The 15,734-nt window shown below is 35.5% G+C and overlaps 1 protein-coding gene across 2 annotated transcripts in view; it reads right to left on the reverse strand.

Moving 5' to 3' along the window:
• Far1 (fatty acyl-CoA reductase 1) overlaps positions 1–15,467 on the reverse strand; it is a 34,383-nt gene extending 18,916 nt beyond the window's left edge. Inside the window, exons 1-7 of one of the 2 annotated variants that reach the window (XM_032892852.1) lie at positions 15,254–15,466; positions 12,940–13,115; positions 5,386–5,565; positions 3,133–3,310; positions 2,186–2,230; positions 1,951–2,069; positions 1,326–1,393 (exon numbers count right to left, since the gene is read on the reverse strand). In XM_032892852.1, the coding sequence (XP_032748743.1) occupies positions 1,326–1,393; positions 1,951–2,069; positions 2,186–2,230; positions 3,133–3,310; positions 5,386–5,565; positions 12,940–13,115; positions 15,254–15,442 (955 nt within the window). In that variant the 5' untranslated portion in view covers positions 15,443–15,466. Of the gene's footprint in view, positions 1–1,325; positions 1,394–1,950; positions 2,070–2,185; positions 2,231–3,132; positions 3,311–5,385; positions 5,566–12,939; positions 13,116–15,253 lie in introns of both variants that reach the window. The other variant, XM_032892853.1, reaches the window with a different exon arrangement.
• Between the last annotated feature and the right edge of the window lie 267 nt (positions 15,468–15,734).

Genomic DNA, 15,734 nt, shown 5'->3' on the forward strand with positions numbered 1-15,734 from the left:
AATCAACATATACCATACAAGCTTAAAACAACCCAAAATTAACCTCTGCCGTAACTTATTTACGTTATTCAACATCAACACAATCAAACTTGGTATCTTCTATTTTAATACTTTAATGGAAATGTATACTTAGGCATTTACCAAAGAATAATGTTGAATTTGATTTTTCACAAAACTGTACAACACAACAAATGTCTATAAAAACCTCACTCACTTAAGATGCTTCAATATCATTGAAGGACCATGACTTAAAATACTGTGTAATTACTCTAAAGGATTTTTTCTTATTCATTTTAACAGTCAATCTTTAAATTTAAATACAAATGCCACAGAAAAACCCTAGGACCATGTCACATAAGATTACATTAAAGTAGCTAGGTGTGGTGGTGTATGCTTGTAGTTCCAGCACTTGGGAAGCTGAGGCAGGATAGATGGTTTGAAGCCAGCCTGGGCTATACTGCAAGTTCCAGGCCAGTCTGAGGTACTTAGTGAGGCTTTATTTATCTCCAAAAACAAAGGCAGAACAAGGGCTAGAAATGTAGCAGTACAGTGTGTGCCTAGCTAGCATACATACACGAGGCCTTGTGGGTGGGTAAGGAAGGGGCAGGCTGATTCCTAGCACCAATCTACTTTAAAAACAAATTATTCTGCCTAGCAAGCGTAAGGCCCTGGGTTCGGTCCCCAGCTCCGAAAAAAACAAAAAAAACAAACAAACAAAAAAAACCAAATTATTCTGTAAGGATAGAAAAATTTCAACTACAAATAAATGATCTATTGCAAAAAGCAATACCATTTACATTTGACTCACTTAATAATTTAAAATGAGTATGGTTCAAGTTACACTAGCCCTGTTTTAGAGGTAGTTAACAAATGCACTACCTGCTATGGATCTTTGACTTTAGAAGAATGTACTGTGGCCAAATGTCTCCTAATTCCTAACTCCTTCACTTGTAACTCAGGGACCAACTGATACACCAACGCTTACAGGTGTAAATAATATTAACTATAGACTGGCAATATCAGGCCTGAATGTGCTCATAGTTAGGGGAAGAAGAAAAAAAAACTGCCCTAAACTACAGGTAGTCTATGAGGGTGCTGCAGACAACAAGAGGACAGCTCGGGCCTGACTAGGTGAGTGGACACATACATCAGGCTGTTCTTATACTAGGAAACATTAAGGATGGACCACAAGGCAGTTACTCTCAAACAGCAACGTAACAGGGATACCTTTGTAACTCAGGGGCGCTAATACCTATGGGTACTCTAACATTAAAAAGGCAGTGAACACTTAATGTTTTACGTTAAAAAAATAGATAAAATCATACCAACTTCCCCCCAGTGGAAAGGATTAGTGCTGCCTGTTGTGCAATTATACACCATGATGTTTCTTGGTCTGCAAAGACAAAGATGAAAACAAAGAAACATAATAGGAAGTCAAAAATGTCTAAGCTAAGTCTTATGTACTCTCAAAGTTAGAAGACGTGATGATAATGGGTACCTTTTCTTTGTTATACAAAAAGTACCCTCAAGGAATTATTTTTTAAATGTTTAGGCTTTAACTATAAATGCTACTATTACTATCTAAAAGGACGCTCACAGGTTCATTACGACTGCTCTACTGTGCCATGGGTGATACCGAACTTTTCTTAGGAATTTCAACTTGAGTTTATACTAAGTTTGACTTTGGCTTAAATCATCCTTCATGAGGATCCCTCCCAACCCCCATTTTTAATTCCTAACAAACCTATAAATTTTGTAAATACATGACATTGAACATTATTTCTTCATTATCACTGATGGATCCACTGTAAAAGCTCTTAGAATGAGCACTGTTATTTCCTACATCCTAAAGGCACTTTATTTACCAATATGGCATAACCAGGATTAGAAAATTAAGATCAGAAGCTCCTTTCCCTCTCAGTTACTACAGTTAATAACTATTAACTATACCTATTAACTCCGGAATACCAGGCTGCAGCAAGGCTCGTGTTGACAACTACATCTACAGGAACGAGATCTGCAAGGGCATTGTTGGAGGCACGCATTGTTCGAAGAATTCCTTTCCCTGCCTTTGTTGAAATTAAAAACAATACCTTAAAATACACAGCCAAAACATGTATACATGCACATATGTATAAAGATACAGGAAATTTTATAACAGTAGTAAATCATAAAGTTTATTTACCGCAATGAAGAGACCACTTGGTCCATTAAAGTTATCAATCCATCCCTAATGCAAAAAATTAAAGGAAAAAAAAGAAGAGATTAAAATTAACATCGAAGTAGATTTATTATTTAAAAGTGCTAACTCCAAATGTACACATTGTAGTTTTCTCCCAAAGCCTAAGAAAGATCTTCATTTCATGCAGAATATTGTTCTTAGTCCCCAAGAATATCTCAAAAAGTTTCCTCTGGAATCATAAATGACTAAATGAAAGTATTTTTAAAGGATTACTGAGCTCTAAGTCTCTGCAAAGGGAAAATAGTATACACTTTGCCATAATTTTTCCTAAATTAACCCTGTTGACCACTGACTTTATACTATTTATTAATGCAGCATCTTAAGGAAAAATGATACATATTCCTCAAATTTAGTGAGTAAATCAGAAGAAAACAGGATAACTATCAAAACAACAAAGGAGAGGCTATCACTTACTGCTAATTATACAGACCTCAGGGGTTTTTTGGTTTTGGTTTTTTATCAGCTTACTTACTGGTTTGTTTTTTTTTTTTTTTCTGCCTTCTCTTATCTGGAGGATTTAAAAGTATTTCAACATCTTTTTTTTTTTCCTTTTCAGTAGCCAGTTACAAAAGAAATCTCTTATACCTTTCTTAGCTTTGTAATCTACACGTGGAAAAATATACTTCTTGCAGGACTTGCTTTTGAATACAATGTCAGAACTTCTGATTTTTCAATTAAAATGTAAAACTGGTCATCTACATTCCATACACTCAAGATGTGCCTTAGAAATATAAGTCTGCATAATATTACCTCTTTCTATGCTCATTCGCTCTCCATGGTAAAACACATTCAGCACGTTAGCACATACTCTTAAATTACATCCCAACTCTCTACACAGTTATAACTTAAAACTCTAAATCCCAAGTGCTTAACAATGGTAAAGAGCTTACTGGAAAAGGTTCTTTCCAACTGGCACCAACAATCGACGGCCTTACAATTGCAACATTTAGCTTTGCTCCTTCTTGCTGTACAACATATTCTGCCAACGCCTTGGTGTATATGTATGTATTAGGTCTGTCGCCTATCAATTTTGGTGTAATATCATTTACTAGGCCATCATCCATCCATCTGGCAAACAAAAAAAAAAAATTACATGTACAAAAATTCCAAATATTTTACCATAGATTAAAAACCTACTTAATTGAACTTTGTACAAACCTATGTGTTGCTCTGATTTAAACAGTTTCACAATATAACTGTTTTCTCTCTTTCTCTCTCTCTCTCTCTCTCTCTCTCTCTCTCTCTCTCTCTCTCTCTCTCTGTCTCTCTCTGTGTGTGTGTGTGTGTGTGTGTGTGTGTGTGTGTGTGTGTGTTACTGTTTTTAAGTACCCCTGTGTACCCCTCCCTGGCTGTCCTGGACCTTGCTTGTACACCAGGCTCATCTTGAACTCAGATTCACCTGCCTTTGCTTCCTGAGTGCTGGGATTAAAGACCTGTGCCACCACACCCACCTTTCAAAGTAACTGAGGAAAAAAGGTAGTGTCTTTAAATATCAATCACAGATTCACAATCCCCAACTCCTATATCAAATAAGAACCAATAGTCCTTTTATAATTCATATGTTAGATAGCAAATAACTGACCTAAAACAACCAAAGGTCTTTAGAAAGTATCATTTAGTTTAAACATTTAGGATTTTATGTGTCTTTGATCAGGGTGATCAAGGATACTACTGTAAATCAAAATTAAGTAATTTATTATCAAATAGTACTTAGAGTCCCTTTCCAAAGTCCAAATAAATTCCAAAATATATGAGGCTTCAAATGTTTCATTAGAAATTAAAGATCTGTTTATTACTATCTAATAAACACATTTGCTATTCATATGTTTCCATTTAATATAAAAGGCCTAAATATTTAAGATGAATCACTGGAATGGTACATCCTTACAAGTGAGATTAACATACTAGGACTAGTAATAAAAATATTGAAACATGTTATGAAAATTCAATTAATACCCTACAATGAACGTAATCATCTCTTAATGATCTCAACATCTCTAAAGATCACCTGTAAAAGAACCATAATCAGGTTGTCACAGTCTTTCCTTATTTTACCCTAAGGTGCTGTGTTCTTGTTTCCAGAACTTGTCTTTTTTGTCTACTAAGCATACAATTAGATTCTGCATAGTCACAGACTGATAAGAATACTAACAACTAGGGAAGCCTAAAATGCTTCACATATGAAGTGTACTCTGTGTATGTGGAAAAATAAGAACATTAAACTGAAGGCAAATACATATCCAATTTGAAAAAAACTATAAAGGATGAGTTTTGTAGAGTGAATAGGATAGGTAGTTGATAGATGGGAAAATACCACCCACCCACAACCCCTCAAAAAAAGTCGTAAAAGTAGGTAATTCTCCCAAGAAATGTCTCACTCATCTCTGGTACTGCTTTTCTTACAATTCATTTCCTCAACATAAATATCCTTTCTTAAAAGGTCATGTGTGCTTAATTCTGAAGAAATCAAGGTATGGTGAGAATCAAAAGTAAGTGGAATTATCTGTGAGGAAAGATAGAACCAAGGAAAAACAAAAAATTGTAAGAAAAAACACCACAGAAAACAAAAAAATTATGTAAAGATCTATAATTGTAGTCCAAAAAAGAAAAAAAGTACAGACTAAATAGCAAGAGACGGTTGTGTTCTGCATTTCATAATCCTCTACACCTATCACATACAAATGTAGTTCACATTAACAATTGCTGATATGATCCCGGTCCTTAGAAAGATGGTAACTGTAACTGAAGGATTATAATTCCTATGATTCTCTTAAACTGAAAGGCTTTTCTATAGGTATTGTCCATTACAGGGGAGGAGTACTTTAGTAAATTAGAACCTTGTGATTACGCAGCCATTGGTCTCTGATCCACAGGAGCTAAAGTTGACTATCTAAAATACAAAGTTTCTAACACATGATAAATTATTCAGAGGCCTTTCTCTAATCATTAGCTGACCCAAAGGGAAAACTCTATACTGACCTCTCCAACAAACATAACCCTGTACAATATGGCAGAGGATATGCAGAGATAAATACATACATGCACGTGTGTGTTTATAGCACAGAGGTTGGGGAGAGTGAGGGGGTATATATTTGGACCCAGAGTCTTAGAATTAAAAGCAGTGTGTATAAATTCAAACATACTCTAAGGAATCAATCAGCTTCTTGGGATCTACAGGGGGTGGATAAACTACTTCGTCAATATGCTTTCGATTGCAGTAGGCGTACGCTGTTGAGACATGCATGAACACTTCCAGATTCTTCATTTGCTGTGCAAGGAGAATGAGCTGTCGTGTAGCAATCACATTTAACTGAACAGCATCTCTGCAAGAGAAAGAGACAATGGAACTTAGAAACAGGACTTTTTTTCTTTAATCTATTTACAAACCAAATCCAAATTGTATTAAAGAAGTACAGAGGAAAAAAAGCATGGTTTTGGGTAGTTTGCAATTTCTCCTTTAGCTCTGAGTTGGTATATTTTATTTTAGTATGAAGAATATTCACTATACCAATTATGTATAAATTTTCTGAATATAAAATAAACTCCAACGAGGGTTTGAAAAACGAAGCATACACTGTGATGTAAAACAAGATTATGAACAAAGCTATGAAATCAGATTGGGCTTGGATCCTAGAATGGTCTCCGTTAAATTGCTAAGTTGTACAAGTACTCAACCCTCAGCTTCCTCATCTATAAATGGGAACAAGTAACAAAATCTCCTATGAGAATTTGGAAAGACTAAATGAAAAGAGTAACTTGTATGCATTTAGTATTTGTTATTCTTGTCGACATCTCAAAACAGACAGCCAGTGAGTATTAAGACAAGATGGCAGAAAATTCTTTTCTATAAAATTGTCCCTAGCATTTTTAATGGTCCATCAAGTCGTCTATTGTACAACATAGTAATTCTTAGACTTAATAACAATACACCAGACTACTGGAAATCATTGATTTTTAAAATGTTCCCAGTACAAGAAAAGTTATGTGACATCACACACATATTAACTAGTTCAGTTTAGCCATTGCACATGTAATGTACATGATAAACATATAGAGGGAGTCCTAAGCCAGTGAGACAGCCTATCTCTTACCTTTTCAGTTGTGAGCCTAGCATAACCTTTAATGGCTGAGCCTAAGATATCCCACCTCAAAAAGAGAGGAGGTATTGTGGGGAGGAACTGAGCATCTAAGAAATTCTCAGTTGTCCTACGGCTTTCACACACGCATACACACACCTGCACATATATAAAGGTAGAGGGAGTATGACAGGTTGGAATACTGAGTGGTAAAACTGGCAGAGTAGTTTTGTGATAACTACAAATTAATACAACTAATCTAAAAGAAACTAGAATAAAGTATCAGTAATTATAAAAATTATACATTTATTAATCTGGTAACCTAATTTTCAGAGCAAAAACTCACCCTAAGCCTAATTTTTCAAACAAGAAATAAAGTTTTTATACCAAGTGAAAATTACATAACATTATGTATTGACATGACAAAATATCACATAGTCACTAAAAGTATAAGTATAAAAAATATTAGAAACTTGAAAATTGCCAGGCAGTGAGTGGTGTGACACCTTAAGTACCAGCACTGAGGAAGCAGAGATAGGTGGATCTCTTTGAGTTGAAGGCCAGCCTCACCTACAGAGTGAGTTCCAGAACAGCTAAGCTTACTCAGAGAAACCCTGTCTTAGAAAAAAGAGAAAGGAGTGGGGGAAAGAAACGTTAAATTAATATTCATGATTATATAAAAATGATACTGTGGCTTGTATGTGCTTGACCTAGGGAGTAGCACTATTAGGAAGTGTGGCCTTGTTAAGTAGGTATGGCCTTTGAGACCCTCCTAGCTTCCTGAAAGTCAGTCTTCTGTTTGCCTTCAGAACAAAAAGTAAAACTCTCAGCTCCTCCTGCAACCATGCCTGCCTGGATGCTGCCATGTTCCTTCCTTGATGATATTGGACTGAACCTCTGAACCTGTAAGCCAGCCCCAATTAAATGTTGTCCTTATAAGAGTTGCCTTGCTCATGGTGTCTCTTCAAAGCAGTAAACAGTTATGTTCAAACAGATTCAAAGAACTTGGGGGGGGATGTCCTTTTAAGACAAGAGTCATGTGGCCCAGGGCTGGCCTGGAACTACCTACAATGCCTGGGATGACCTCAATTTTATGATCTTTCTATCTCCACCTCTTGAATGCTGGGATTACAAACATGTAGCATCACACCAAGTGTGAAATACATTTATAAAAATGGCTTTGAGTACTTTGCAAAAATGGCTCATATTGTCAAGTATTTAAGAAATATGTTACAAACAATTCAGTCTACCTGACTGTATAGCAATACTTTGATATCTATCTGTCTGAAAATAATAGGAACAAGGAGGTTATTGTTTAGGAAGAGGTATACTGAGAAACTGAGAATATTTTATTACAAGCTCCTGAGGACAGGACAAGAAGTTCTGGGTCACCAGAAACAAGGAGTACCTCATAAAAGAAAAATAAATAAGCAAATGATTTTAGACTTCATTTTTTCTTTCAATTGCACCTTAGATCCTATTGAGAAAAATTAGAAGAAAACAAAACATTTTTAATGAAACGAGGGTGGGGTTTTAAAATCACTTCAAATCTCAACTAAGGGAAAAAAAAATATGTTCAAATGGAAATCTAGCAAGAAATCTTTCACAGAAAGGATACTATCCACCAGGGCATTAGAGAATGAACTAGTTTCTTTCTCATTTACAAAACAGTGAGGATAAGAAGAGTAATGTTTTAGAGAAAGGACATAAGGGATATTCTGTTACACTGTCCTAAGAATGGTGACAGAGTTTCTAGGCCACAGAAAATGAGGAATAACTCAAAAGACACTCCTATGCCTTGAGTCCCTGCACTCTGTCCCTGAACGCCCAAGCCTGAAGTCAGAATAGAGTAACATAAGTTACTTTAGTATCTTCCAGGCTAGTTAACCTTACTCAATGGAAACCTTCCTTTCTATTTTCTTTAACTTCAGGCTGAGATCTTTACATACCAGACCAGAAAGTAAACAGAAATAAAATTATGTTTTGCTTTATGAAATTGTAAATTCATCTTAAGATAGGCTTGCTAGAAAGTAAATAGGCTAGTTTAGTGTGTCATTTCCCTAATGTAGACATAAAAATCACTTCAGAAAGAAAAAAATTAATAAGCAAAAATATTCATTTCTAAGGCCAATAAGATTTCCTATTTGTCTCCTATAGATATCCCTAGTTATTCAAAATGTATTTGATGTTTTTGTAAACTTTACTCCAGAGCTTATACTAAGGTTAAGATACACTTGGGAGTTACTACAAATGAAGGTACCTTTTTAATGATTGAAATGAGGATCATTCTAAGGAATTTCCCAGGCCATTGTGACACATCTCTTTTCCACTCTTCTCACTCCCCACAAACTATTGCCTCAATGAGTTCTTATCACTAAGAGTTAGTTTTAGAAAATAAACTTGATAGAGACAGATGTTTAGGGGTCAGTGAAATCAAACTTAGAAGTAGGCATCTGTAACTGTCCGAAGCAATGGCTCTAGAGGAGCAATGTAAGTGCAGCAGCTCTTCAGAATAGCCAATGTTTCTGCTAAACAGGAGGGAGGGCTCTCCAAACTGTTGGAGAAAGTACAATCGAGAAACCTACATTTTAAAAAATGTTTTCCAGTTAGTTTTCTTTTCTTTTTAGAGGTGGAAAAAGGCAGATTTCCCTACAGGAGCACTTCTAAAAAGCTTACAACCTGAGTCTGAGCCAGAGACAGAACTAGAAAAAAGTCATCATTACAGAATGCCCAAACAAGCACCAGGATCCACCACAAGCCTTTCCCAGCATTTTCTAGTCATGTTATATTCTTACAGTCTGAAAATAATACACTCAAGACTCCATCGCTCCTATATCTTAATTGGTACTCACACTCCTTTCAGAAGATCTACTTCCATTCCCCTAGAGCCTCATCACCTAGGACTGTTCCATTCCTGATATCTCATATATTTTCCCTAAGCCACTTATTTATTCTTCTCTCTCTCTCTCTGACTGCTTCTGACCTCATGATGGCCTCTTATCTCTTAATATTCCTCTCCATGCAACTAGGCAGGATATTGCCCTGCCTAGAATACAAGACCTCATGATCAACTACTTAAGCAACTACTTATTCCCCTCTTTCTCACCTTTTACTCCTGTCAATTTCTCCTCATATAATTTTTGAGAAATGTCTAAAAATTAATGAGCTTTGTCTCCTCACCTCTCAACATATGCTGTCAAGTGCTGCCTGCATTTAATTCAGTTTCAACATAGTTAGCACATATCCCGGGGCTTTGTGAAAAAGTCCATATATAAACTTATCTTGGTTCCTCTCCAAGGCACCAGATTATGGTGAGTCTCCTCCTCCTGCATCCCTTCAGTAGTAAAAGTTTTATACCATGTGATATCTGTGGTTTAGCAGATGGTGACAGTTATAAGTGGGTTTTCCCTAAATGGCTATTATGGACTATTTCTAGTATTTCTGAATATCTAGCCCAAGTCTAATATTCTATCAATATTTAAATGTAAACATCCATTAAATCTGTTTCATAGAAATAATTATGATATAGTGATTAGGGCTAGGACAGTGAACATTCATGTCTTGACATAGAAGAGAAAAACAATAAATCACCTAGACTTTCTAACATGTCTCTCTAGTGTAAGTAATTATAATAATCCAAGGAGCACACAAAAGAAATCAACTGTGGTCCTTCCTGTAAGGGTTATTTTGGAGGTTGGAGAGATGGTTTAGAGGTGCTGAATACAACATGCAAGCAAAACATACATACAAGCAAAACATCAATGTACATAAAATAAAGGAGTCATCAAAAAATGTTAAGATTATTTTGATGTGTTTTACCCTAATTAATGTTTCCTGTTAATAAAACTTCCCTTTAAAAGCACTTAATTTCCTCCTTAAGTGGACAAGAACTACAGTATCTCTTATGCATCAGCCCCTGAAAACACACTAGGTTTAAGGTGCTATGTAAACACTTTCTTTTGATTATAAAAAAAAAAATGAAGTATGAACTATGAAGGGAAAATATGTTAAACTTGCCATTTTATAGTAATGGATTCTAAGAAAAAATAAAGAACTAACTAAAAGTCAGCAATAGACAAGCATAGTTGTATATGACTGTAATCCCAACATTTGGAGGTATAGGCAGATTAAGGTTTGTCTAATTAAAATAAAAATCAGAGACTATACTCATAATGTTGAGAATATTATTTAAAATGAAAAGGCTATATCTATATGCAAGGGAAAAACTTAAAATTTAAAAAAAAAATTTTTTTGGTGCTTAGTCCCAGCTGGATCCATCTACAATCAACTCCTACATCGACAGCTCAGAGAACACTGCAGAAGAGGGGCAGAAAAGTTCTAAGAGACAGAGGACCAGGAAGTCTGATATAAGATTATATCTTCTATATATGATAAGAAAGCTGTACCCATTAAGTAACATGGTAACCTAAACAAAAGCTGAACAATGTCAATGCCAGGCAATATGCCAACACGGGAGTGGGGAGATCTTACAGAGTCCTACCATGACAGCTGACAGAGAAAATTAGTCTTTCCCTGGACCAACTAGTCAGGCCTAAAAGCATATACATATGGACAACACTAAATGGACTTGGCAAGTTGTATTTATGTATTATTCACACATATATATGTATGCATATGTGTATATATAAAAAGGAAAAGAGGCTATGAATTTGAGAAGGGGAAGGAGTAATAATATAGGATAGCTGGAGGGAGGAGAGCAAAGAGTAAACAATATAAATATAGTACACATATATGAAATTTTCAAAAATTAATTATAAGATGGAATTTTCTTACTGATAAAGGCACAAATTCCATTACGGTGGGATGTAAGTGTTACTTTAAAAATATCTGCAAAGTTACTTGTGTCTATCTTTATTTGAAGAATAATATATGTTCATGGTAGAAATAATAAAATACAGATAAAGCTAAAAACAATTATCATCAATATAGAAAGACATGCATGTCTAACACACATGATGCATACATATCTAATAAAGTGAGATTACACTACATTTATTATGACATTATTTTGTCACTTCTGGATTCTAAACTCACGACAGCCTCCAAGTGTCTCACCTACTGGCTCGCAGAAAGACTTTCAAGAAAGTGAGTAAGGCAATGGCTTACATACTCAGACATTCTAGTGGATAGGTAAAATAACACCATTTAAACTTTGCAAAGAAAAGAAAAGATCTCCCAAGAAGTGCTTATTCAAGATTAATAACTTGTCCAAACTCTTCAGTTAAAGGTATGTAACTCCAAGGCTTCTTCCCTTTGTTGCCTCAGCTACCACAAGAATAAAATGGATTTGCCTAGGATAGGCTGGGTAAATTAAGGACAAAAACTGACAAATGAACAATGCTTTCAAGGCTGTAAAGCACAACTCCGGAGCTGTAGAGAAAGCGATAGCATCTTCAAATACCAAAATGCTTGGCATTGTGCTCTCATACAGTGTAATCGTTATTAAAAGTTACACTTTTTTTTTTCAGAGCTGGGGACTGAACCCAGAGCCTTAGTGCTCTACCACTGAGCTAAGTCCCCAACCCCAAAAGTTACACTTTTATGTTAAAAAAGTATAGGGATTACTGCCAAAGCCATTTACAATTAGAGCTTAGCCTTTTAAGCATTTTGAAGAGGAGAGCATCACAAATATTCTAAAACCTAAAAACTAATACATTATCATTTAAACTAGTATAAGACTATATAATGAGATTAACTTAAATCGTGTATTTAGACACACCATCAAAAATAACAGTCCTATGAATTAAGTGCCATTATTTGAAATGTATATTCATTTACTTTCTAAAAAAATTTATTTTTAGTTTATGTGTATGGGTGTTTTACTTGCCTATGTGTCTATGAACCATGTATGTGCTGGTGTCCACAGGGGCCAGAAGAGAGCCTCCAATCCCCTGGAATGAGTTACAGATGGCTGTGAGCCATCATGTGGGTGCTGGACATCACCCCTGGTCCTCTGGAAGAGCAGACAGTATTCTTCACTGCTAAGTCATCTCCGCAGCCCTTCAGATTATTTTTAAAATATTTATCACTTGGAATTTTTTTTTCCCTAGAAGCTGGATGTATCCTGAAGTTTGAATTAGGTTTTAAATTAAACTTTATTTTTGACATTACCTTGTCCCTTAACATGCCACCAAAGCAGAGTTTTTCAAATATAAACAAAGTGACTATAACATACAAGCTATTTCTTAATATGCAAAACTTGAACCTAATTTTGATTACAGTTCTGGAATACATGGTGTATGTAGAATGGAAGCATAAAAGATTCTGATAGTTCATGAAAAGGTGACCAAAAGAGCTACTGAGTAAACTATTCCTACCTCTTACCCAGGCACACTCTATTTCCTTCTAGTTTACTGCTTGCCTATATCCTATTTCATAAAGTCACAGCAAGGTTTTCTAAGTGGCATATACCAGCTATCTCTCATAGGCTAGCTATCTTCTATGTTTCATTTCAAAATGATAACAAAAAAAGAATTCTGTTCATCAAAAGTCACTATTAACATGACAGTTTTATATCACTCTCAAAACAACTTCAATAAAAAGAGGAATTAACATTACATCTATAAAGCATGAAATTCAAATGTTAGTATCTGTACTTACCTTAAATTTTCATTAAATCTTACAGTAGCTGCACAGTGAAATATGACATTGGTAGAATCTATAATGATCTCCTTATCTTCTTCACTGAGAGCCAGTTTAGGTTGGGTGAGTTCACTGTTGATTGCTATAATTTTCTGTTTAAAATCTGGATTTTCATCTCTCAACCTGTCAAAAAGCTATCAAATGGGAAGATATTTATTCTCTGGTAGTGTTTTTTACTTTCCAATATCCTATTTAATAAAGCCTACTGTAAACCCTTTCCCTACCAAAGACAGCTATTTCAACATTTTAGATTTCATGGGACATAGAAGACTGCTTGCTCATCTTACAGAGTTAAGACTCAGAGAGTTCAAGAAGTACTTCAAGAACACCATGCTCTAGCTAAGTAGGCCAGCCTCAGGCTTCAAAATAGGCTTAAGAAATAACAGGCATCTGGACAATAATAGTCTCACACTCCAACTCTCACAACTAATGGCCCAACTCTTTTAAAATATATTTTAATGTTTAGTTACTTGTGTATATGTCTATACACCTGAATGCAGTGCTCACAGGGGCCTGAAAGGATGTGGTATCTCTGGGAATTAAGAGTTACAGGGAGTTCTTGGAGGAAATGACATTAAACTAGAAACCTGAAGGATCAACACAACTTGAAGGCACATGGGTGAGCGATAAGGACAAAAGTAAGAAAAAGAAGATCCTAAAATTTCAAAGCAGAATAGTGCTACTTCATAAGATGAAAAAAAAACAAAAACAAAAAACAACAAAAAAAACCCAACAACACACATTTAAGAAAGTAACATACACTTTAGAAAGTAACAGCAACAAGACTTAGCTATTAACTTTTTTGTGTGGGGGATGGATAAATGCTAACTCTGGAGGAAAGAACTATAGCTACTCTGCACAGGATACACACCCTAGTGCCTGACAAGATACAATCTCAGCGTCTATTAAGTGAGTAAATATATTAGATTAGAAACACTGGAAATAAACAATTTTGAAGATGAAGTCAGTCACCGGAGTGGTGACAACACATCACCTACATTATACACCAGAAGACAGGTCTAATAAAGGTTTAGTTTGGGATCTGGAGTTCAGAGAGGGAGAAACAGAACCATAGATTTTGTTGACCACATACAGTTAATAACTGAAGGATAAAAGCCCTGAGAATGAAAGAGATCATCCAGACAGCAACAGCAGTGAAGAACCCAAATCCAAACTCTACAGAACTACTTACAAATCTAACTTAAACAACAACCATTTGACTCACAAAAATAGAGGATGCTGCACAACTACTTCTCTGGACCTAACAATCAAATCGAGGCTTATGGCAGGTATCTTAAGAATATCAATATTTAAGGGGCAAGCAGGGCAAGAGGAACCTAAGAGAGGGCCACAAGTTCTTTTTAAATCTTCATTCTAGGTAGATCATGCTCATGCTGCTTCAATGGTTAAATCTTCTCTTTACCAGTCATTATCTCCTTTTCAACATCATCTCCATGTATTTAAATCCACGAATACTCCCTACTCCTACTTTAAGTTTATTGATACCTTTTCAGTGTTCCAAAACATACTTCATGATCAGCTGTTTTACTTGCTGAGAAGATACTGAGGATGGAACTCTGGGCCTCTTCACACATTCTTGTTAAGCACTCGGCCTCTGAGCTATTTATTTATATCCACAAACCATGATCAACTATTTTAGTTGAATCTCCACCATCCAATCAAGTTTATTTTTCCTTGAGGCATTCCTATAAATCAATGGTTCTCAACCTGAGGTAATTTTGGTCATTTGGTGATGTGTGAAATACTTGTCAGAACTGGGTCCTAATGTATATAGGCCACACCAGCACTTTATAACAAAATACTATCCAGGATAAAATGTTAACTGTGCTGAAGAGTGAAAATGTCTTAAGCACAGTTAAATAAGTAATGGCTCTCCCACCCCCAATAATATATATTCTATCTGTGCTCTTTATTTGTTTCAAAATCATGGTGAGCTACTAATACTAAGTGAGTTCCAAGACAGTCACGGCTACACAGTGAAATCCTAAACAAAAACAAACAAACAAACAAACAAAGAAAACAAAAAAAAAGAGTAGTTTAAACCTTATTTGAAAATTTGGTCTATCATAAAAGAAAGCTTTTTTCTTTTCCTGACTCTAGTTCACTGCCATACTGCAGGAACTTAACAATTTTTCCCCAGATTTATTTTTGAATAGTGAAGCAATACACTAAGCTAATAATACTTCACAGAATTCACACTCAAGCACATACTTTCATCCCCCTTCCAAATGATCAGCTTCTACATACTTACCTTGCCACTGAGGATTTCTTCCACTCGCTCTTGGGGTGTCTGTCCAGCTTTTTGCCTCACCAAAACATAGACTGAATTCACCTTGGGACAAGATCTCAGCAACTTTTCCAGAAGCACCTTCCCTAAGAAACCAGTGGCTCCTGTGAGGAGGATATTTTTGCCTTCATAGTATTCTGGGATTGAAACCATTTTGACTGTGAGAGAAACATGACAACATTAGTTTACAAATATATGTTCAATCTTACTAAAAGTCTCCCATTTTCCACATAAATATCTTAAAAGACTGGCAAAAATCAAAATTGAATATTTACAATAGAAGAATCTAACCTTTGGTTTATTATACTACAGTAGAAGCGAGAAAGGACTGCAGCTCCCTCAAGAGCTTGTTCTTTCTTGGATAATCTCAGTCAAGCCACTCACCTTTTCAGGCCCCAAATTTCTTTAGTACAGTTATAGTAAAAAGATCTCTAAAACTTTCTTA

Source organism: Rattus rattus, chromosome 2 (genome assembly GCF_011064425.1).
Source record: "Rattus rattus isolate New Zealand chromosome 2, Rrattus_CSIRO_v1, whole genome shotgun sequence".
In the NCBI taxonomy this organism is placed as follows: Eukaryota; Metazoa; Chordata; class Mammalia; order Rodentia; family Muridae; genus Rattus; species Rattus rattus.